This window comes from Bufo bufo, chromosome 1 (genome assembly GCF_905171765.1).
Source record: "Bufo bufo chromosome 1, aBufBuf1.1, whole genome shotgun sequence".
NCBI lineage: Eukaryota > Metazoa > Chordata > Amphibia > Anura > Bufonidae > Bufo > Bufo bufo.
This window is the reverse complement of record NC_053389.1, coordinates 711,177,774-711,200,362: the sequence shown is the minus strand read 5'-3', so window position 1 is coordinate 711,200,362 and position 22,589 is coordinate 711,177,774. Positions and strand designations below refer to the sequence as shown.

Below are 22,589 nucleotides of genomic sequence, written 5' to 3'. Positions count from 1 at the left end.
CAGATTCTCAGCTATGTAGTACAGAGAACCTACCATGCCTAGTCATTACTGTCCGATTGTAAGTATACATACTTCTTGGCCACCTAGCTGCCTACTTACAGCCTGTCCTGCCTTTTTATAGGACACTGTTGTTTCTAGTCCAGTCCTCTGCCGATTGGTAGGCCACGTTATTGGAAAATATGTGCATCGAGAGGAAGTGCAGGTTCAGTATTAACTACTGATGATTGTATCCTGGAATGTAAAGAAAACTGAACATGAGAAAGAAATCCCAATACCTGATCCTTGCATGTTGTGTAGACTGCAGATTCACTGTTTAATTCATCCTGGCACCTACACGCGTGTTACTGCGATATGATAACGTTTCATCTAGGAGCAGTTTGGCTGCCGGGTTTGACATCTTTCAGTGTGAATTGTCAATTGGCTGCAGAACTGCATTCCTAGCTGTTTCTTTTTAACTTATTTCACTTGGTTCTATGATAAGGAGTCAGTATCTGGTTTTTAATTAAAGATTCCTATAATAGAGGTAACTCTTGAGAAAATCTGCAGCAAGACGTTTTTGTAATTCAATGTCTATACAGTATAGTTTCATTGATGAGCATTTCCTCCTGGAATGAAAAACATGCGTAAATACAGTATCCCCGGACATATTCTCGTTTTCACCCAGGCAGCCCCCTGATATGAGCATCTGAGCATGAATCGTGCAGGTCAAAGGCATTTTCTGAAAATCCGGTGACGTACCGGGCCCTCCATGGGTAAGCTAGTTGGAGGCTTCCATCTAGTAGTGAGCCCGCTGACGTCACCAACACTAATAGGCGGGTTTTAGCGCTGCCATAGCCTGTAAAATGGCTAGGGCAGCGCTAAAGCCTGCCCATCAGTGCCGGTGACCTTGCCCTGCACGATACAGCGCATACTAGTAATAACTCAAACAACTTCTTTAGAGGGTTTTCCAATTTGCATCTAAATTATTGATCCCCTTCAGACCTTGCGATTTTTTTTTTTTTGTCTTCACATTTTTGTTTTTTACTCCCTGCCTTTCTGTTGACTTACCCATTTGAAGGCTTGTTTTTTAGGGACAAAGGGCACTTTCGAATGGCACCATTTACTATTGCATACAATGTAGTGGGGATAATGGAAAAAATTCCAGTCAGGGGTGAAATCGGAAAAGATGCAATTCTTCAACAGTTTTGTGGGTTTCGTTTTTACAGTGTTACCTATGCTGTAAAACTGACCTGTTCCCTTCATTCTCCACATCCGTATGATTACAGCGATTCCACATTTATATATTTTTTCTTGTGTTTTAATACTTAAAAAAATATATATATATTCTATTCCCACAACTTTTTTATAGTTGCGTGTACAGAGCTGCGTGAGGGTTCATATTTTGTGGGACAATTTTTACGGCGTTCACCGTATGGGATAAATATTTTTATATTTTAGTATTATGGACATTTTGGGATACAGCAGTGCTAAAGATATAAATTTTTTGTTGTTTATTTTTATTGTTAATATGGGGAAAGGTGGTTGATTCAAGTGTTTATCTTTTTTATATTTTTTTAAAAAATTTTCCTTTTTTTTCCTTTTTTTAAAGAGGACTTTTCACCTGAAAATGAAAGTTAAACTAAAGATATAGCCTTACTTACATTCCCCCAGTATTGCTTATTCAGTCATTCATTTTTCAATCAGTGCCCCCGTTTGTCCGCGCTGCCCCCTGGAATATTTGCTGCCTTGTATGATAATGAGCCATTCGGCTCAACTGGGCGGGCCTTCAAAAGTTCTCCCGGGCGTGTCATTATTAAGATAAGATGCCTTTATTGTCACTGTACAATACAATGTAATACAATGTACAATACAATGAAATCTTGTTTGGAGCAATCCTAGATGCCATGGACAGAGGAACAAGAACTGACATTTAAACTAAAGCATTACACTAGAAAAAATACAAAAAACATTGCACTAGAAAGCATTACTATTCCCAGTTCACAGCATATATATACTGTATATAGCAAGAGCAAAGTAGGAAGTGCTTATGAGTACAGGGAGTGCAGAATTATTAGGCAAGTTGTATTTTTGAGGATTAATTTTATTATTGAACAACAACCATGTTCTCAATGAACCCAAAAAACTCATTAATATCAAAGCTGAATATTTTTGGAAGTAGTTTTTAGTTTGTTTTTAGTTTTAGCTATTTTAGGGGGATATCTGTGTGTGCAGGTGACTATTACTGTGCATAATTAGTAGGCAACTTAACAAAAAACAAATATATACCCATTTCAATTATTTATTTTTACCAGTGAAACCAATATAACATCTCAACATTCACAAATATACATTTCTGACATTCAAAAACAAAACAAAAACAAATCAGTGACCAATATAGCCACCTTTCTTTGCAAGGACACTCAAAAGCCTGCCATCCATGGATTCTGTCAGTGTTTTGATCTGTTCACCATCAACATTGCGTGCAGCAGCAACCACAGCCTCCCAGACACTGTTCAGAGAGGTGTACTGTTTTCCCTCCTTGTAAATCTCACATTTGATGATGGACCACAGGTTCTCAATGGGGTTCAGATCAGGTGAACAAGGAGGCCATGTCATTAGATTTTCTTCTTTTATACCCTTTCTTGCCAGCCACGCTGTGGAGTACTTGGACGTGTGTGATGGAGCATTGTCCTGCATGAAAATCATGTTTTTCTTGAAGGATGCAGACTTCTTCCTGTACCACTGCTTGAAGAAGGTGTCTTCCAGAAACTGGCAGTAGGACTGGGAGTTGAGCTTGACTCCATCCTCAACCCGAAAAGGCCCCACAAGCTCATCTTTGATGATACCAGCCCAAACCAGTACTCCACCTCCACCTTGCTGGCGTCTGAGTCGGACTGGAGCTCTCTGCCCTTTACCAATCCAGCCACGGGCCCATCCATCTGGCCCATCAAGACTCACTCTCATTTCATCAGTCCATAAAACCTTAGAAAAATCAGTCTTGAGATATTTCTTGGCCCAGTCTTGACATTTCAGCGTGTGTGTCTTGTTCAGTGGTGGTCGTCTTTCAGCCTTTCTTACCTTGGCCATGTCTCTGAGTATTGCACACCTTGTGCTTTTGGGCACTCCCGTGATGTTGCAGCTCTGAAATATGGCCAAACTGGTGGCAAGTGGCATCTTGGCAGCTGCACGCTTGACTTTTCTCAGTTCATGGGCAGTTATTTTGCGCCTTGGTTTTTCCACACGCTTCTTGCGACCCTGTTGACTATTTTGAATGAAACGCTTGATTGTTCGATGATCACGCTTCAGAAGCTTTGCAATTTTAAGAGTGCTGCATCCCTCTGCAAGATATCTCACTATTTTTGACTTTTCTGAGCCTGTCAAGTCCTTCTTTTGACCCATTTTGCCAAAGGAAAGGAAGTTGCCTAATAATTATGCACACCTAATATAGGGTGTTGATGTCATTAGACCACACCCCTTCTCATTACAGAGATGCACATCACCTAATATGCTTAATTGGTAGTAGGCCTTCGAGCCTATGCAGCTTGGAGTAAGACAACATGCATAAAGAGGATGATGTGGTCAAAATACTCATTTGCCTAATAATTCTGCACGCAGTGTATATATACACACTGATTTAGACACCACTTCAGACAAGAGATCGTCATGGGTTCATGAATGCAGCAGTCACTTTCAGTCTGTGGTAGTTTCTATCCTAGGAAGGGGCACGGAGCACATCCAATCAGCGCGCTCCACTCTTAGCCAGGGAGAAGACGCTCCTGTTCTCACGAGATGGCGCCGGCTCCGGATGGATGAAATCGCTCCAGTTCTCGCGATGCTAGGGAGGCTTTTCCCCATCGCGCCCTCTACTGGCTGCTACCTCCATCGCTCCTCGGCACCCGCGTCGCTTCTGATCCCCCCATGGCCGCCCCCTGCATCTCCCAGTCGCATGGATCAAAATATTCGGCGACGGTGGGGGGAACATCCTATAGCAGGCTGTGACGGGGGTGAGCCTCCCTACCATCACCTGCGATGCTAGGGAGGCTTGTCCCGGTCGCGCCCTCTACTGGCTGCTCCCCCCGTCGACGCATGTTTTGATGCAGCGGCGGCCGTGTGTAGATCAGGGGCGACGCAGGTCCCGAGGAGCAGGTAAGTGTAATCTATATGAGGGACCTGGGCATTGGGGAGGTCATTATAAGGGTTGGAAAACCCCTTTAAAGGGGTTGTGACATAAACTACTTTTCAATTTAAAGTGTATTTTTAACAATTACTCTAGCTCTCATTCCTCTTTGGATACTTTTTAGTTTTTTTGTTTCAAATTTACGTCATTTGCAGTTTTCTCTTATCCCCCAGGCTTGAATCCTACTTCCTGGTTTGTCATGTTTCTGTTGTCCTATCACGCCTTAGGGCATGACATTAGTACATTACGTGATGCTAACCACGCCTTTTCTTTTTACCACACAGTCACTGCCAGGGCCGCTTGAAGGAATTTGTGGGCCCCAAGCAAAATAGACATGGAGGCCCCCCCCTCCACGCCCTCCCCACCTTACGCACGCAAAGCCTACAGCAACCACAGTATAGCCATACAGTTTAAGTTCACCCACACTTTATATAAATAAAAAAGGAGGTTTACAGTGCAAATACTGCTGTTGCATTTAACCACTTCAGCCCCCCTAGCTTAAACACCCTTAATGACCAGGCCACTTTTTACACTTCTGACCTACACTAATTTCACAGTTTATTGCTCGGTCATGCAACTTACCACCCAAATGAATTTTACCTCCTTTTCTTCTCACTAATAGAGCTTTCATTTGGTGGTATTTCATTGCTGCTGACATTTTTACTTTTTTTGTTATTAATCGAAATTTAACTATTTTTTTGAAAAAAAATGACATTTTTCACTTTCAGTTGTAAAATTTTGCAAAAAAAATGACATCCATATATAAATTTTTCTCTAAATTTATTGTTCTACATGTCTTTAATAAAAAAAAATGTTTGGGTAAAAAAAAAATGGTTTGGGTAAAAGAGCGTTTACAAACTATGGTACAAAAATGTGAATTTCCGCTTTTTGAAGCAGCTCTGACTTTCTGAGCACCTGTCATGTTTCCTGAGGTTCTACAATGCCCAGACAGTACAAACACCCCACAAATAACCCCATTTCGGAAAGTAGACACCCTAAGGTATTCGCTGATGGGCATAGTGAGTTCATAGAACTTTTTATTTTTTGTCACAAGTTAGCGGAAAATGATGATTTTTTTAAAAAAATTTTCTTACAAAGTCTCATATTCCACTAACTTGTGACAAAAAATAAAAACTTCTATGAACTCACTATGCCCATCAGAGAATACCTTGGGGTGTCTTCTTTCCAAAATGGGGTCACTTGTGGGGTAGTTATGCTGCCCTGGCATTCTAGGGGCCCTAATGTGTGGTAAGTAGTTTGAAATCAAAATCTGTAAAAAATGGCCGGTGAAATCCGAAAGGTGCTCTTTGGAATGTGGGCCCCTTTGCCCACCTAGGCTGCAAAAAAGTGTCACACATGTGGTATTGCCGTACTCAGGAGAAGTTGGGCAATGTGTTTTGGGGTGTCATTTTACATATACCCATGCTGGGTGAGAGAAATATCTTGGCAAAAGACAACTTTTCCCATTTTTTTATACAAAGTTGGCATTTGACCAAGATATTTATCTCACCCAGCATGGGTATATGTAAAATGACACCCCAAAACACATTGCCCAACTTCTCCTGAGTACGGCAATACCACATGTGTGACACTTTTTTGCAGCCTAGGTGGGCAAAGGGGCCCACATTCCAAAGAGCACCTTTCGGATTTCACCGGCCATTTTTTTACAGATTTTGATTTCAAACTACTTACCACACATTAGGGCCCCTAGAATGCCAGGGCAGTATAACTACCCCACAAGTGACCCCATTTTGGAAAGAAGACACCCCAAGGTATTCCGTGAGGGGCATGGCGAGTTCCTAGAATTTTTTATTTTTTGTCACAAGTTAGCGGAAAATTATGATTTTTTCTTTTTTTCTTTTTTCTTACAAAGTCTCATATTTCACTAACTTGTGACAAAAAATAAAAACTTCCATGAACTCACTATGCCTATCACGAAATACCTTAGGGTGTCTTCTTTCCAAAATGGGGTCACTTGTGGGGTAGTTATACTGCCCTGGCATTCTAGGGGCCCTAATGTGTGGTAAGTAGTTTGAAATCAAAATCTGTAAAAAATGGCCGGTGAAATCCGAAAGGTGCTCTTTGGAATGTGGGCCCCTTTGCCCACCTAGGCTGCAAAAAAGTGTCACACATGTGGTATCTCCGTACTCAGGAGAAGTTGGGCAATGTGTTTTGGGGTGTCATTTTACATATACCCATGCTGGGTGAGATAAATATCTCGGCAAAAGACAACTTTTCCCATTTTTTTATACAAAGTTAGCATTTGACCGAGATATTTATCTCACCCAGCATGGGTATATGTAAAATGACACCCCAAAACACATTCCCCAACTTCTCCTGAGTACGGCGATACCACATGTGTGACACTTTTTTGCAGCCTAGATGCGCAAAGGGGGCATTTTTAGACATTTGGATCCCAGACTTCTTCTCACTCTTTAGGGCCCCTAAAATGCCAGGGCAGTATAAATACCCCACATGTGACCCCATTTTGGAAAGAAGACACCCCAAGGTATTCAATGAGGGGCATGGCGAGTTCATAGAAAAAAAAAAATTTTGCCACAAGTTAGCGGAAATTTATTTTTTTTAGTTTTTTTTCTCACAGTCTCCCTTTCCGCTAACTTGGGACAAAAATTTCAATCTTTCATGGACTCAATATGCCCCTCACGGAATACCTTGGGGTGTCTTCTTTCTGAAATGGGGTCACATGTGGGGTATTTATACTGCCCTGGCATTCTAGGGGCCCTAAAGCGTGAGAAGAAGTCTGGAATATAAATGTCTAAAAAATTTTTACGCATTTGGATTCCGTGAGGGGTATGGTGAGTTCATGTGAGATTTAATTTTTTGACACAAGTTAGTGGAATATGAGACTTTGTAAGAAAAAAAAATAAATTCCGCTAACTTGGGCCAAAAAAATGTCTGAATGGAGCCTTACAGGGGGGTGATCAATGACAGGGGGGTGATCAATGACAGGGGGGTGATCAGGGAGTCTATATGGGGTGATCACCCCCCTGTCATTGATCACCCCCCTATAAGGCTCCATTCAGATGTCCGTATAGTTTTGCGGATCCGATCCATGTATCCGTGGATCCGTAAAAAACATACGGACATCTGAATGCAGCCTTACAGGGGGGTGATCAATGACAGGGGGGTGATCAATGACAGGGGGGGGATCAGGGAGTCTATATGGGGTGATCACCCCCCCTGTCATTGATCACCCCCTATAAGGCTCCATTCAGATGTCCTTATGTGTTTTGCGGATCCGATCCATGTATCCGTGGATCCGTAAAAAACATACGGACATCTGAATGCAGCCTTACAGGGGGGTGATCAATGACAGGGGCGTGATCAATGACAGGGGGGTGATCAGGGAGTCTATATGGGGTGATCACCCCCCTGTCATTGATCACCCCCCTATAAGGCTCCATTCAGATGTCTGTATGTGTTTTGCGGATCCGATCCATGTATCCGTGGATCCGTAAAAAACATACGGACATCTGAATGGAGCCTTACAGGGGGGTGATCAATGACAGGGGGGTGATCAGGGAGTCTATATGGGGTGATCACCCCCCTGTCATTGATCACCCCCCTATAAGGCTCCATTCAGATGTCCGTATGTGTTTTGCGGATCCGATCCATGTATCCGTGGATCCGTAAAAAACATACGGACATCTGAATGCAGCCTTACAGGGGGGTGATCAATGACAGGGGGGTGATCAGGGAGTCTATATGGGGTGATCACCCCCCTGTCATTGATCACCCCCCTATAAGGCTCCATTCAGATGTCCATATGTGTTTTGCGGATCCGATCCATGTATCCGTGGATCCGTAGAAACATACGGACATCTGAATGCAGCCTTACAGGGGGGTGATCAATGACAGGGGGGTGATCAATGACAGGGGGGTGATCAGGGAGTCTATATGGGGTGATCACCCCCCTGTCATTGATCACCCCCCTATAAGGCTCCATTCAGATGTCCGTATGTGTTTTGCGGATCCGATCCATGTATCCGTGGATCCGTAAAAAACATACGGACATCTGAATAGAGCCTTACAGGGGGGTGATCAATGACAGGGGGGTGATCAATGACAGGGGGGTGATCAGGGAGTCTATATGGGGTGATCACCCCCCTGTAAGGCTCCATTCAGATGTCCGTATGTGTTTTGCGGATCCGATCCATGTATCAGTGGATCCGTAAAAATCATATAGACGTCTGAATGGAGCCTTACAGGGGGGTGATCAATGACAGGGGGGTGATCGGGGAGTCTATATGGGGTGATCAGGGGTGATCAGGGGTTAATAAGTGACAGGGGGGGTGTGTAGTGTAGTGTTGTTTGGTGCTACTTATTACTGAGCTGCCTGTGTCCTCTGGTGGTCGATCCAAGCAAAAGGGACCACCAGAGGACCAGGTAGCAGGTATATTTGACGCTGTTATCAAAACAGCGTCTAATATACCTGTTAGGGGTTAAAAAAATCGCATCTCCAGCCTGCCAGCGAACGATTGCCGCTGGCAGGCTGGAGATCCACTTGCTTACCTTCCGATCCTGTGAACGCGCGCGCCTGTGTGCGCGTGTTCACAGGAAATCTCACGTCTCGCGAGATGACGCATATATGCGTGACTCTGCACAGGGCTGCCGCCTCCGGAACGCGATCCTGCGTTAGGCGGTCCGGAGGCAGTTAATGTGCATGAAATTTGAACATTTTCAACAAATGTCCTACTTACTCTCCCCCTCCTTCCCTGTTTTTTTTTTTTTTTACTCCCTACCCTACCTTAGATAAGTTCCTAAGTTAATTCAGTCCTCCGGCTCCTTCCCTGGAGCCTGTAGCGTGGCCGAGCTCCTCGCTCTCTACCTCCAGTCCTGGCTGTCACTCAGTGCGGCCGGGAACCGCGTGGTACAGGTCAGGAGATTCAGTTTCCTGTTCCCGGCCGCGGCTGGACTAAAAGGAAGTGAGCACTCAGTGTACACTTCCTGTCAGTCCGGCCGGGAACAGGAAACTGAATCCCCTGTTCCTGTACCGCGCGGTACCCGGCCGGACTGAGTGACAGCCAGGAGGTAGAGGAGGAGAGCTCGGCCACGCTACAGAGCAGCAGCCAGGAGGTAGAGGAGGAGAACTCAGGAGGTAACCAGGAGTGCTGCAGCCGCCTGAGGCTCTCTATAGAGCGCTCAGGCGGCTGCAGCCTTAAAGAGGAAGCAAAACAAGCACCGGCTCTGCTTGGGGCCCCGGGCCAGCTCGGGGCCCCAAGCAATTGCTTGTTTTGCCTGTCTGTTAGCGATGGGCCTGGTCACTGCACATAGAGGAGTAGTTATCGAAGAGAAGGACAGGACACACTGTGCTGTCGTACATTACAAGGTGCCAATGTACTACATAACCAACAGCAACTGAGCAGCAAAACAGATTTGCCACAGGGTGCTGTGGTAGGCTAATAACTTTAGAATAAGGCAGTTTTAATAAACTGTGATATTTGGGAAAAATGATATAACAGTGATATCTGTTGGGCAGAATACATTTATATTAGTGACACAACCCCTTGGCACCATGATTCTGGACTATTATCTGCAGTAATACATGAGTAGTAATGCAGATAAGGAGTCCAGATTCCTATTTGTAATTTTCCTACTACCCCCTATTCCTCCGCTGTCAGCACACAGAGCTGCACTGAAATACACAGCCAGGACGCTAACACAATGGAGAGGACTCCTGTGTGCATGCACAGCAGTCCTGACAACGTGCACTATTTCAGCATAGCTTTAAATTTTTAAAGTCTGACAGGGGGGGAACGTGGGGCAGTAAAAAAATACAAAAAATGGTGACCTGGAATCCTTATCTGCAGTACTACTCATGTATTATTGCACATAATAGGCAAAATTGTGGTGGCAGATTCCCTTTAAATGATTTTCCAGGATTACCATGATTTTTTTTAAAAACAGATTTGCTCATGCAATTGCTTACCTCATGAAACATGTTCTCCATGGTTTTTTATTTTTCAATTTGGACTCTCCTGACCCGTTTTCACCATTTAAACACATTCCTCCTGAATGTAGCACTTCATGTTGCTGTATCCAACCAAACCCATGATGCACTTCTTCCTCTATCAAAGCTCCAGCACCGCCCCTAACATCCAGCTAGTTTATAACCCCTCCGACAAAGCTAGTTACATAGACACTACCCTATCACTGCCCCTACATGGAGGTAACATCACAGGAAATAAGAAAGAGCTGCCCAGAACGGGAGCTAGGAGCAATGAAGGAAGAAGAAATACATTACAAAATTACAGCTACCATCATATACAATAATTTTAACCCCTTCCTGACCTCCGCCGTGCGGCAGAAGTTGGGTCTTTAAACATGGCGCTCACCCAGAAACCATAGGCAATGTCTGTTATCAGCAATAACACATTTAACCCCTCAGATGCCATGGTCTGAGAGAGCTTTCCCCGGCCAAGATCGGAGGAACTGTTTGGTTGCTGTGGCAGCCTCAAGCCTTCTGAATGCTCCAAGGCCTGCCACAGCTATGTTCCTATAGAGCCCTGTCTGTGGCAGGGATCCATAGGAACATAATTAATCTCCCATAGATTACAATGGTAATTCATTGCAGTCTATGGGAGAAGCGATCAACGATCGCATGTAAAAGTCCCTAGTGGGACTTAAAGAGGACCTTTCACCTGAAAATGAAAGTTTAACTAACTTTTTGCGGACCGCACATCGCCGGCACTAATAGAATATGCCTATTCTTGTCCGCAATTGCGGACAAGAATAGGACGTATTCAATTTTTTTCGGGAACGGAAATGCAGACCCGGAAGTGCAGGTCCGCACTTCCGGAGCCGGGCCACACATCGTGCGGCCCCATAGAAATAAATGGGTCCGCAATTCCGTTCCGCAAAATACGGAACGAAATTGCGGACGTGTGAATGGGGCTTTATAGTTATGTTTACGGAGCTGCACAAGGGCTCTTTTTTGGGGGGACGAATCTGTAGTTTTTATTTGTACTATTCTGCAATCTGTATGACTTTTTGATCACTTTTTACAGTTACACCATATAGAAATAATATTTTTATATTTTAATAGTATGCGCATTTAATAATTTTTTCTTATTCTAGGCCGGGGAAGGCGGTGATTAGAACTTTTTTTTTCTAGATTTTTAAAAAACCTTTTTATTTTTTACTTTTTTTAAGTCACCAGGAGGAGACTATAACATGAAATTATTAGACTGGCACTTGTATTCTGTAATGGATTTCTATCCATTAGAGAATACAGGGTTCAGAATATTCCAATGCAGTGCTGCCAACTGCAGGCCAGCATTGGAATATACTACTGCTTGGCCTGGAAGCTTTGTACAGGCACAGGTCTATTACAAGTATGGAACGCCTTCCCCGATCTCAGCCAGGGTAAGGCGACCTGGGTCAGGAAACGCTCAGCTTCTGGTTTTAGTGCTCTCTGATGCTGTGGTCACATTTGACCACGGCATCTCAGAGTTTAAATGTGTGTGATCGGCATTATTGCCGATCGTAGACATTAGCCCCCGGCCTCTGCTGTTCAAACCTGGCATTTATGGCGCTCGTGAAACCATAAAGGGTTAAAGAGGTTCGCCACCTTTTGGGGAGGTTTCGGCAAACCAACCCTCCTGGGCAGATCTGCAAAAGGAAGCCTACTCTCCTGCTCTACACTGCTGGGACCTGGCTCATTTGTTCCCTTACTTGGGTACCCTGCTGTCAACATCTGCTTTGACACTGCTGCAGCCAGTCACTGGCCACAGCGGTGACCTGTCCCCTTCATGTCAGTTGGTTACATGCTGCAAGGGGAATAGATTACCAATGCGGCCAGCGATTGGCTGCAACAGTGTCAAAGTAGGGAGTGAAGGAGCTGGGACCCAGCGGCAGGGAACAAGTAATTATGTTTCCATTTGCAGGTCTGCCCAGGAGGGGAGTTTGCCAAAAACTCCCAAAAGGTGCCCAATTATTTTAACCAACTGACCTACGTGTACTGCATGTTCCATCAAGTAGCACATGTATGTAGCGCCTCCTCTGAAGGCAGCACTGGCAGTATTTGTATTGTTAGTGTCAGTTCCATCTTGCTAGCATGATTCTTGTATCTTGCATAGAAGATTTTCTGGCTACTAAAGAAGATAAATGTAATGTTCTTCTAGAGTGCTCTGACAGGTTTTATGTGTACAACTAAAGTTGCGTCAAGTTGTCCCCTATCCACAGAATAGGAGAAAACGATTAGATCTGTGGGGCCTGACTACTGGGGGTTGGCTATGTCCGGCATTCCTATGGAGATAAATGGAGTGGCAGTGCGGATGACCTACTGACCTACTGCTCAGTTCATTTCAGGGGGTCCCCATGGGGTATAGGGCTCCTGTTCTTGTGTTCATGGAGGTCCAAGGGGTTGAATAGGGGATAACGTGATGTAACCGGAATAACCCTTTAAGGCATCTCATTTGGATATGCCTTAATTTATTGATGGTGGTCCCAGCAATATATAGTCCCTTCTGCTCCTTCATCGTGGTCTTGAACCTTATTTCATCCTCCTTCCTTAATAGCAGATATTATAATCACAACCTTTTATTACTAGTTTTACATTTCCCCCTCATTATATTATATTTCAGCTGTCTAAAGACATGATATTAGTTGGGAGCCATCTGAGAGCGCTGTAAACATGCCTTTTTGTACTCTTGGATACAGTACAATTGGACTTCTGTTTATCTCCACACCTCATGCTGGAATTAATTACTTGGTTCTCTGAAGCGTTGCAGAGTGGAAGTTTTCCTAGACAGCGAAGTGATTTGTTCCGTCTTGATATTTTACCTCTCTGATTCATCCACGCCCTGTTACCAGGTCAATGAACGGGAATCGTCACAAGGACCCGGTCTCTGCTGTAGGTCCTTTCTGTGCTTCAAGGGTTTTATTTTTACAGTAAAATCTGTGTGTTGTTCTTGGCAGGATTTGTCTGATGAGAAGTCTCTCCTGAGCTCTAGGCTCCTGAGGATTCTCTCCCTTTGCTGCGGTTTGCAGGTTTTCAAGGATCCTTCAAAACCTCTCTGTTGCCAGCCTCACTACACTGGCTTTAGAAGAGGGAAGGTGCATGGATGTATGCTTGTCATGGCTGGAATTACATTAAAGGGCTTGTGCCACCATTTCATGTTATTTTAATATAATTCCAAATGAAAACTAGTCACTTTTGTCCTTTCCTTTGCTAGACAAATGCTTCACTAGTGAGATATTCTCTTTACATATTTACAGTGAGGAACAGAAGTATTTGAACACCCTGCGATTTTAAATCATGGAGGGGTCTGAAATTCACATTGTAGATGCATTCCCACTCTGAGAGACAGAATTAAAAAATCAAATTCAGGAAATTACATTGTATGATTTTTAAAGAATTTATTTGTCTTGCACTGCTGAACATAAGTATTTGAACACCTGAGAAAATCAGTGTTAATATTTGGTACAGAAGCCTTTGTTTGCAATTACAGAGGTCAAATGTTTCCTGTAGTTCTTGACCAGGTTTGCACACACTGCAACAGGGATTTTGGCCCACTCCTCCACACAGATCTCCTCTAGATCTGTCAGGTTTCGGGGCTGTCGCTGAGCAACTCAGAGTTTCAGCTCCCTCCAAAGAAGGTCTACTGAATTTAGGTCTGGAGACTGGCTAGGCCACTCCAGAACCTTGATATGCTTCTTATGGAGCCACTCCTTGGTTATCCTGGCTGTTTGCTTCGGGTCGTTGTCATGTTGGAAGACCCAGCCATGACCCATCGTCAATGCTCTGACTGAGGGAAGGAGGTTGTTGCTCAAAATCTCACAATAAATGGCCCCATTCATCCTCTCCTTAATACAGTGCAGTCGTCCTGTCCCCTTCTCAGAAAAGCACCCCCAAAGCATGATGTTACCACCCCATGATGTTACCACATGTGTTCTTGGGATGCAACTCATCCTTCTTTTTCCTCCAAACACGACGAGTGAAGTTTAGACCAAAAAGTTCTCCTTTGGTCTCATCTGACCACATGACTTTCTCCCATGACTCCTCTGGATCATCCCGATGGTCAATGGCAAACTTCAGATGGGCCTGGACATGTGATGACTTAAGCAGGGGAACCTTCCGTGGAATGCATGATTTGAAACCATGACGTCGTAGTGTTCTATCGACAGTGACCTTTGAAACTGTGGTCCCAGCTCTCTTCATGTCATTGACCAGCTCCTCCCTTGTAGTTCTGGGCTGATTCCTCACCTTTCTTATCATCAGTGATACCCCACGAGGTGAGATCTTGCATAGAGCCCCAGTCCGAGGGAGGGTACTTTCACACTTGCGGCAGAGGATTCCGGCAGACAGTTCCGTCGCAAACGGATGCATTTGTGAGACGGATCCGTCTCACAAATGCATTGCAATACCGGATCCGTCTTTTTGCGCATGCGCAGACCACAAAACCGGTTCCGTTTTTCTAGAACACTTGGGGCCGGATTCGGCATTAATGCATTTCAATCGAAATTAATGCCTGGATCCGGCATTCCAGCAAGTGTTCAGGATTTGTGGCCAAAGAGAAAACTGCAGCATGCTGTGGTATTTTCTCCAGCCAAAAAACATAAGAGGCACTGAACTGAAGACATCCTGATGCATACGGAACGGAATGCTCTCAATTCAGAATGCATTAGGATAAAACTGATCCGTTTTTTTTCCGGTATTGAGCCCCTGTGACGGAACTCAATACCGGAAAAGAAAAACGCTAGTGTGAAGGTACCTGGAGACTGACAGTCGTCTTTAGCCTCTTCCATTTTCTAACAATTGCTCCAATAGTTGATCTATTTTCACCAAGCTGCTTGGCCATTGCCCCGTAGCCCTTTCCAGCCTTGTGGAGGTCCACAATTTTGTCTCTGGTGTTATTTGACAGCTCTTTGGCCTTGCCCATGGTAGTAGTTGGCGTCTGACTGACAGTAGGGTGGACAGGGGTCTTTAAAGAGCTCAGAGAGGTGCTACTAAGTTATATTAATGAGTGGAGTAGAGGTGGACTTTTTAAAGGCACAGTAACGGGTCTTTGAGAGCCAGAATTCTTGCTGTTTCTCAGGTGTTCAAATACTTATGTTCAGCAGTGCAAGACAAATAAATTCTTTAAACATCATACAATGTGATTTCCTGTTTTTTATTTTTTTATTCTGTCTCTCAGAGTGGGAATGCACCTACAATGTGAATTTCAGACCCCTCCATGATTTCTAAGTGGGAGAACTTGCAAAATCACAGGGTGTTCAAATACTTCTGTTCCTCACTGTATGATGGCACTCCCTGGTGTTTAATCTGTATATTAATGTGCACATCCGTATGCTGAGGTGGACACACATCCCCAGTTGCATCATTCCCACACCATCAGTCTTATCTCCCTGGCAGTTTAAGGGAGTGAACACACCCCCTGAACTGCAGCAGAAGGGACACACATCCATAGAGACATGCCAGACTGCCAGTCTGAATCTAACACAGCAACTGGAGCAATGGATGAAGAGATCTCTGGATCTATGTGAGGTACAGGGCTGGTTCTAGCTTTGTTATATTACATTAGATTTTTACATTAATCATGGCATAAATTATTTAAAGGGGTTATCCCATGACTAATGTAAAAAAATTAAAATCAGACATCATATATTACATGACAGTCTCTTTCTCATAAAGCTAGAACCAGCCCTGTACCTCACATGGATCCAGAGATCTCCTCATCCATTGCTCTGCTAGATTTATATCAAGCTGACAGTTTAAGCAGAGTGTCCTTTCTGCTGCAGCTCAGGGAGCGTGTCCATTCTGCTGCAGCTCAGGGGGCGTGTCCATTCAGCTGCAGCTCTCTCTCTATCACAGCTCAGGAGGCAGTTGAAGGATAAACTGAGCATGTGCGGCCATCTCAGTGAGCAGGTCAAAGAAATAAGAAAAATAACAAACAGCAGGTGGCGCTGTACAGATACATTTGATTAAATAACTCTTAATTTTTTATTACATGCAATTGCAATAGTATTCAGATCCAGGTGCTGGTTTGAAAACTAGAATATTTTTCGTGGGACAACCCCTTTAAGTATGTACATTCAGATAGAATGAACATCTGACACAAAAAATACTTAGTGGGAAGAAGACAATTACGTCAAATCTGATAATTGTAACATATGATCTTTACCGCAGATGTGTAGCATGAACAGACTGTCTATTGTGTATAAAATACAACATATACAGTAGGTACATACAGAGCCGGATTGCGGTTGAGAAAATACCCTGAGCAAATTATTTGGTGCATGTAGAGCTCCCTAATAAAGTCTATGAGAGTTAAAGGAAATGTGTCACCAAACATTTTATTTGCCAGTTAAAACCAGATAGTAGCACATCTACTTTTTTTCCATTCTGATTTTACTTTCTGATTACAGATTTTTTATTCTATTTCCTAAACATGATTTGGGAGCGGCCATCTTGCCTGAGATGTTCTTAACAACATTTACACAGCATTAAGAAAATTGCTTTACGGCATCCTCATGGGCCATAGACACAATGGTGGAGGGGACCTCACCGACCTCTACGGGAGAGTTTTCTAGGCATGTTCTGTGACCTGTGCAGAGGTCATTGTACAAGGAAAGAATACATAAGATCCGACAATCACCTATTGTGAAGGGTGGATCTTCATTTATCTGCATACAGACAGGATTGGAATAATAAATAACTGCAGTAAAGTGATCTGTACAGGCCAAGAAGGGGCGACAATTATTAGGCTTAGTGGCCAGTGCAAAAACTGCAGGATTGTTTTTTTGTTTAAATATAGATATTGACATGGAAAATAAAAAAATAAATGTTAAACATAAAAATGTGATTTAAACAATAGGTTATTTTCTGATGACAGTGCACCCATCAACTACCTTAGGCTTGAATGATGATAGACATTTCTTGGCTGGGTAGGATCATGGAACAGCCATCGTACCTTATTCACACAGTCAGTCTTTGGTCAGCGATTTCCATCAGTGATTTTCTGCCAAAACCAGGTGTGTCTTGAAACAAGAAGAGGTGCAAATTTTTCCTTTATACCTTATGTCTGTGGAGGCTCCAATCCTGGTTTTGGCTCACAATCACTAATGGAAATCACTTACCAAAACACTGACGTGTGAATGAGGCTTTATACCAAGAGCTGCCGGAAGAAGAATAAACTTACATTCACGTAAAACAAATTATAACCAATGGGGGACAATAGAAGCAAACATCAACTAGGGAACTGAATCGTCATTTATAATTTATTTTATTCTTTACTTTTATTCTATGAATTTGATATGAAATGATATATGTATTGGCAGTGATGCTATCTTGATGAATTATTAGGAGTGATTTATTGATGGTATTCATATTTTCCGTTTTTAGTTTATAGTTTCCTTTGGATCCAAGTTTATATTTATATTTAATTAAAATATTTAGTTTTTAATGCAGCTCCGAATGTTAATCAGCAATAAATACACATATTTAAAGCTTTTGGGTGGAACTTTCATATAACAAAGCACCTTAAATACAGATATCAAGACAGGTGAGCCACCACATATACTATATTAACCTGTACACAGCTACTGCTGTGGAATTTGGCTTTAACGCTGTTATGTAATGAGGGTGAGGTGATTTACCTTTTGGAACTACTGGCATCATTGATAAAACTCCATGACAAATATAAATGTAAGGGCTGTTTCACACTTGCATTGTAGCATTTGCAGAGGATCTAAAAACCGGCCCAAAACGGTTCCTTCCCCCCCCCCCATTCATTGTTAGTGGGGAAAAAACTGATCAGGATGCGTTCCGTTCCATTGTGTTGCGTTTTTTGACCCAACAGTAAACCTTTGAAAGCTGCGGTTTTGTGTCTGGACTGAGAAACGGAACAAACCAGATCCAGAAGCAAAATCAATGTAAGTCAATAATGCCAAATCCATTTTTTTCGGATCTGAAAACCCCCCAGATCTTTTAGTGCCGGATCTGGTTTGTTCCGTTTCAATGTAACACCCGCATCCTAACGGAACGGATGCTTCCGGATGTGTTAACATAAAACTGAACCCTTTTGGTCCGGTTTTGAGATCCTCTGCTGGATCTCCAAACAGGAAACCAAAACGCAAGTGTGAAACAGGCATAAAACAGTTGTAGAATTTGTGATTTGTCACAATATCTTTAGTATTGGCGTGCTTGGTAATTACGACGTACAAAATGTGTGTGATGTTTCTTTATCTCCTTCACAGACTGGATTCATTAATCTAGGAGAAGAGCAGCTGACGATACAACCGAGCAACACAGCGGTAGACCCCAGCGCTCACTTCTCTGGAAGAGAACATATAATAAGACACAAGCGTCAGGCAGAAGGGACCTCTTCTTTACAGCCTGAGACGTCCCATAGGAACTGCCAAGTTATATCAGGTGTGCTATGGGAAATGTCACTATTGTCATTTATGAGATACCAATATGATCAGCCACACTGTATATCTATTATATAAAGCTGAGTGTATGTGTGTGTATGTCCGCTAAAGGAATCTGCACCGTCGCATTTACAATCACGAAATTTGGCACACAGGTACATCAGGTGTCCGGGAAGATTTTAGACTGAGTCTCAGCTCTCTAGGATGTACCGGTCATGAGATATTTAAAAAAAATGCAAATATGGCACTTCACATGACCTACATTAGCCAATAGAAGCCAGTAGGTCTTTCTCTTCATATCCCAACTGCCATACACACGGTCACATGTTCCTTATCAGCCAATAGAAGCTCACAGATCCTTAGTCTCCACATACGCGCAGTTTTAGTCCAGGTTTCCATAACAACTCAGCCATTTTTCTTCACTGCTGTAGGTCAGACTTTCTCCCTGCAGCTCACGCTCAGACAGCACAGTGCTGCTGTCTGAGAGTGAGCTGTTCAAAAGGACATCCTTGTGTCCGTCGAGGCCCTGCGCCGGACGGAGGACAGGGAGTACGAAAGCCGGACTGTCCTGCCAAAAACCGGACCTCTGGCCACTCTAGGGGCAGACTGCTGTGGAGGTCACATTTAAGAGGACGGTCCCCTATGGAGGTCAGTGTTAAGGGACAGGGTGCTATAGAGGTCACTGTTAAGGGCGCGTGGTGTTGTGGAGGTCACATTTTAAGGGAACAGAGCTCTGTGGAGGTCACTGTTAAGGGTCGGATTATTGTGTAAATCACTGTTAAGGAGATGGGGTACTGTTGAGGCCACTAATAAAGGGGCGGCCACTGTGGAGGGCACTGTTAAAGGGGAGGGCGCTGTGGATGTTACTGTTAAGGGGGCAGGCCTCTGTGGAGGTCAATGTTGAGGGAGGATTTAACTGCAGAGGTCACTGTTAAGGCAGCGGGGTACTGTGGTAGTCACTGTTAAAGTCGCTGTGGAGATCTCTGTTAAGGGGGCCGGGAATAGTGGAGGTCACAGTTAAGGGGACTGTAACCTATGGTCAGTGTTAAGGGGCGGGTGCTGTAGAGGTCATTGTTAAGGGGGTGGTCCCCTGTGGAGGTCACTGTCAAGGGTGTTGGTTGCTGTGGAACCCACTGTTAAAGAAGCAGGCTGCTGTGAAGGTCAAAGTTAAGGGGGTGAGCTGCTGTGGACATCCCATTTTAAGGAGATGCGGCACTGTGGGCAGGGTCTGTGTGAAGGGGTGGGGGGCTGTGGTGGTCACTGTTAAGAGGGCAGGGTACTGTAGATGTCACTGTTGTAGTGGATACTGTCAATATTGTTTAACGACATACACAAACATTAAATGAAATAGATGAAATATACCTGTGCAGAGCCGGATCCTTCAGCTAGTATACATATATAACCTGTTTTTGTTTCATGGTGTCGTGGTCACACCATTTCAACCACACAACACACAATGACTGCTGCCATACAAGAACTGTTTTATTAATGGTGGTCCCTAAAAGTATAACATGTCTGGTTAAGGCTCCGTCCACACGACCATAGACCATATTTTTGGCCCGCATCCGATCCATATTTTTTGCACATTGGATGTCGACCCATTCATTTCAATGGCGCCACAAAAGATGCGGACAGCACACCGTTCCACAGTCCTCCAAAAAAGATAGAACATGTCCTATTCTTGTCCGTTTTGCAGACAAGAATAGTTACTGTTACAATGGGTCCCCAAATAAACGGATGCAACACATGGATGTCATCCGTATTTTTTGCAGATCCCCATTTTGCGGACCACAAAATACATACAGCCATGTGCCTAAGCCCTAACTATGTGGAAATGGTGCAAATACTTACAGTGAACGTGTCTACCCTCATCCCTGGAGGAACTGTACAGATGTGACCCTGACCATAATAATGCAGATAATTTACACTTATGATGGTTGACATAACGTGCGGAAAAGCATAGGAACTAAAGTGAATCTGTCATCGTGAAGATGCATTGCTATCTGACTGTGTGTATAGCGATAGCCGTCAGTCACTGATTAGGACCACCGACGTGAGCAGTGAATTAAGTGAGTAGGTTTTACTATATATCAGTCTGCTCATCCTCCTGCTTTATACCCTGCTGCCTGCAGATTGCACTGCATTCTCATGGCGACAGGTTCATTTTAAATGTGCTTTTCTGCATGTTATGTCAAATATCATAAGAGTAAGGGCTCTTTCACAGTTTTCAGCGCAGGTGCAATGTTTTTTTTTTCGCGCATCACTTCTGCGTTGCGTGAAAATCGCAGCATGTTCTATATTCTGCATTTTTCACGCAGCCCTGGCCCCTCAGAAGTGAATGGGACTGCGTGAAAAACGCATTGCATCCGCAAGCAAGTGCAATGCGTTTTTCACTGATGGTTGCTAAGAGATGTTGTTTGTAAACCTTCAGTTTTTTATCATGCGCGTGGAAAACGCATCAAAACGCATTGCACCTGCGCAAAAAAAAAAAAACTGAACAACCGAACGCAATCGCAAACAAAACTGACTGAACTTGCTTGGAAAACGGTACAAGCTTCACTGAACGCATTCTGAACGCATCCGGACCTAATCCGTCATGCTCGTGTGAAAGGGGCCTAAAGGATTTCTTAGTTACCTGTATTATTTTGGTCAGGTTCACATCTGTGCACTTAATTTCATCCAGGAATGAAGGCATAATAAGGGTAACTTAGGACCCCAGCTATCTAATTGATGCTAGGCTTTGGATTAATCAGTGCACGCAGTGTTTTGGACATTAATGTTTAATGGCATACACAAGGTACTTCAATGGTTTCCTAAGTATCAGTGGAGGTAAGCTCTCTGGAAAGTGTATGTTCTACAGCTTTCTGATGTAAGGATGTTTGGGGTATGCCAAAGCTCCCAGTGTCCCTTGTACATCATTAAAGTTTTAGTTTTTTTGCTATATAGCATAGTATAATTTACTACACTTTTCCATACAGAGGCATCCAGTAAAAAACATGTACAATGCAGTATGTGTTTATTTAATATGTAGGTCGATGGGTGATTTCTGACACTGTATCTTTATACACAGTTGCATACACCAGAGGCATCTGTCAGTGCTATACTTCTGGAAATACTCCCAACATATAGCTCCAACTTACACTGCAAATGCAGCCTGAATGTAACCTTAAAGAAACTGTCTCCCTGAATTATCAGAGTTCAGCTAAGCTGTTAGGGATATGTGTGACAACATGCTAGTAGACTTTTTGCAGTGACAACTGGCAACTTTATGGGTACCTGCTGTAACTCAGGACTAGTGCTAGAGCAAATGCTTAGGTTTTTATGTAGGTCTCACAAATAAAACAAAAATATCTGGAGAGGTAAGTCACACTATTATTTTAATTATATCAATAAAAAGCTCTCCAGTTTAATTTTCACCTTTTTTAGCTTATTTACTCGTCCCTCTGCAGCTATGGTCTCTCCACTTTCTGTGAGCAAGCAGCAGTTCCATGTGACCATCAATCACCTGCATCTCTCAGGAGTGCATTGCTAAACCCCATCTCCCTAGAACTAGATTGCAAAATTGCAGCAACTCTTAAACCATGTATGAGTTTTGCTGCTTGGTTCCCTGCTGTGCAGCATGCTATCTCTACAAGTACAGGCACTCAAAGTCATTCACAACTGGATCCAGCTAGCTGAACATAGAACTAGACTTGACTGTTGCCAGCACTCTTTGATGTAATCCTTAAATTGGTTGAGCATTGGTGGCATATGGTTAGGATGCATTCCTACGGTGCAATGGTGCGGCAGGCCTGCCCTCTCCTGGTGGGTCTGCTTCTGTGGAACGTTGCAGGTGTCACTCAAAAGTACTGGAGTGGCAGGGCAGGAAACTGATTGTTCCCTTGTCCACAGGACAGCGCTGTCAGATGCTCAATTGTAGTGCTGTCCTGTGGACACATGCACAATTGAGCGCAGGAGTCCAAGAAACCAGGTGAATTGGCTTTTTATGCTGTTCTTTGATTCCTCCTGCGCTGCCAGAGAATGTGCCTAATTTATGGCG

The 22,589-nt window shown here is 43.7% G+C and overlaps 1 protein-coding gene across 2 annotated transcripts in view; it reads left to right on the top strand.

Moving 5' to 3' along the window:
- The window catches only part of ADAMTS17 (ADAM metallopeptidase with thrombospondin type 1 motif 17), a 259,822-nt gene that overhangs the window by 7,199 nt on the left and 230,034 nt on the right, over positions 1-22,589 (top strand). For both annotated transcript variants that reach the window (XM_040414242.1, XM_040414241.1), the window contains exon 3: positions 18,377-18,551. In XM_040414242.1, coding sequence (XP_040270176.1) covers positions 18,377-18,551 — 175 coding nt within the window. The remainder of the gene's footprint in view (positions 1-18,376; positions 18,552-22,589) is intronic.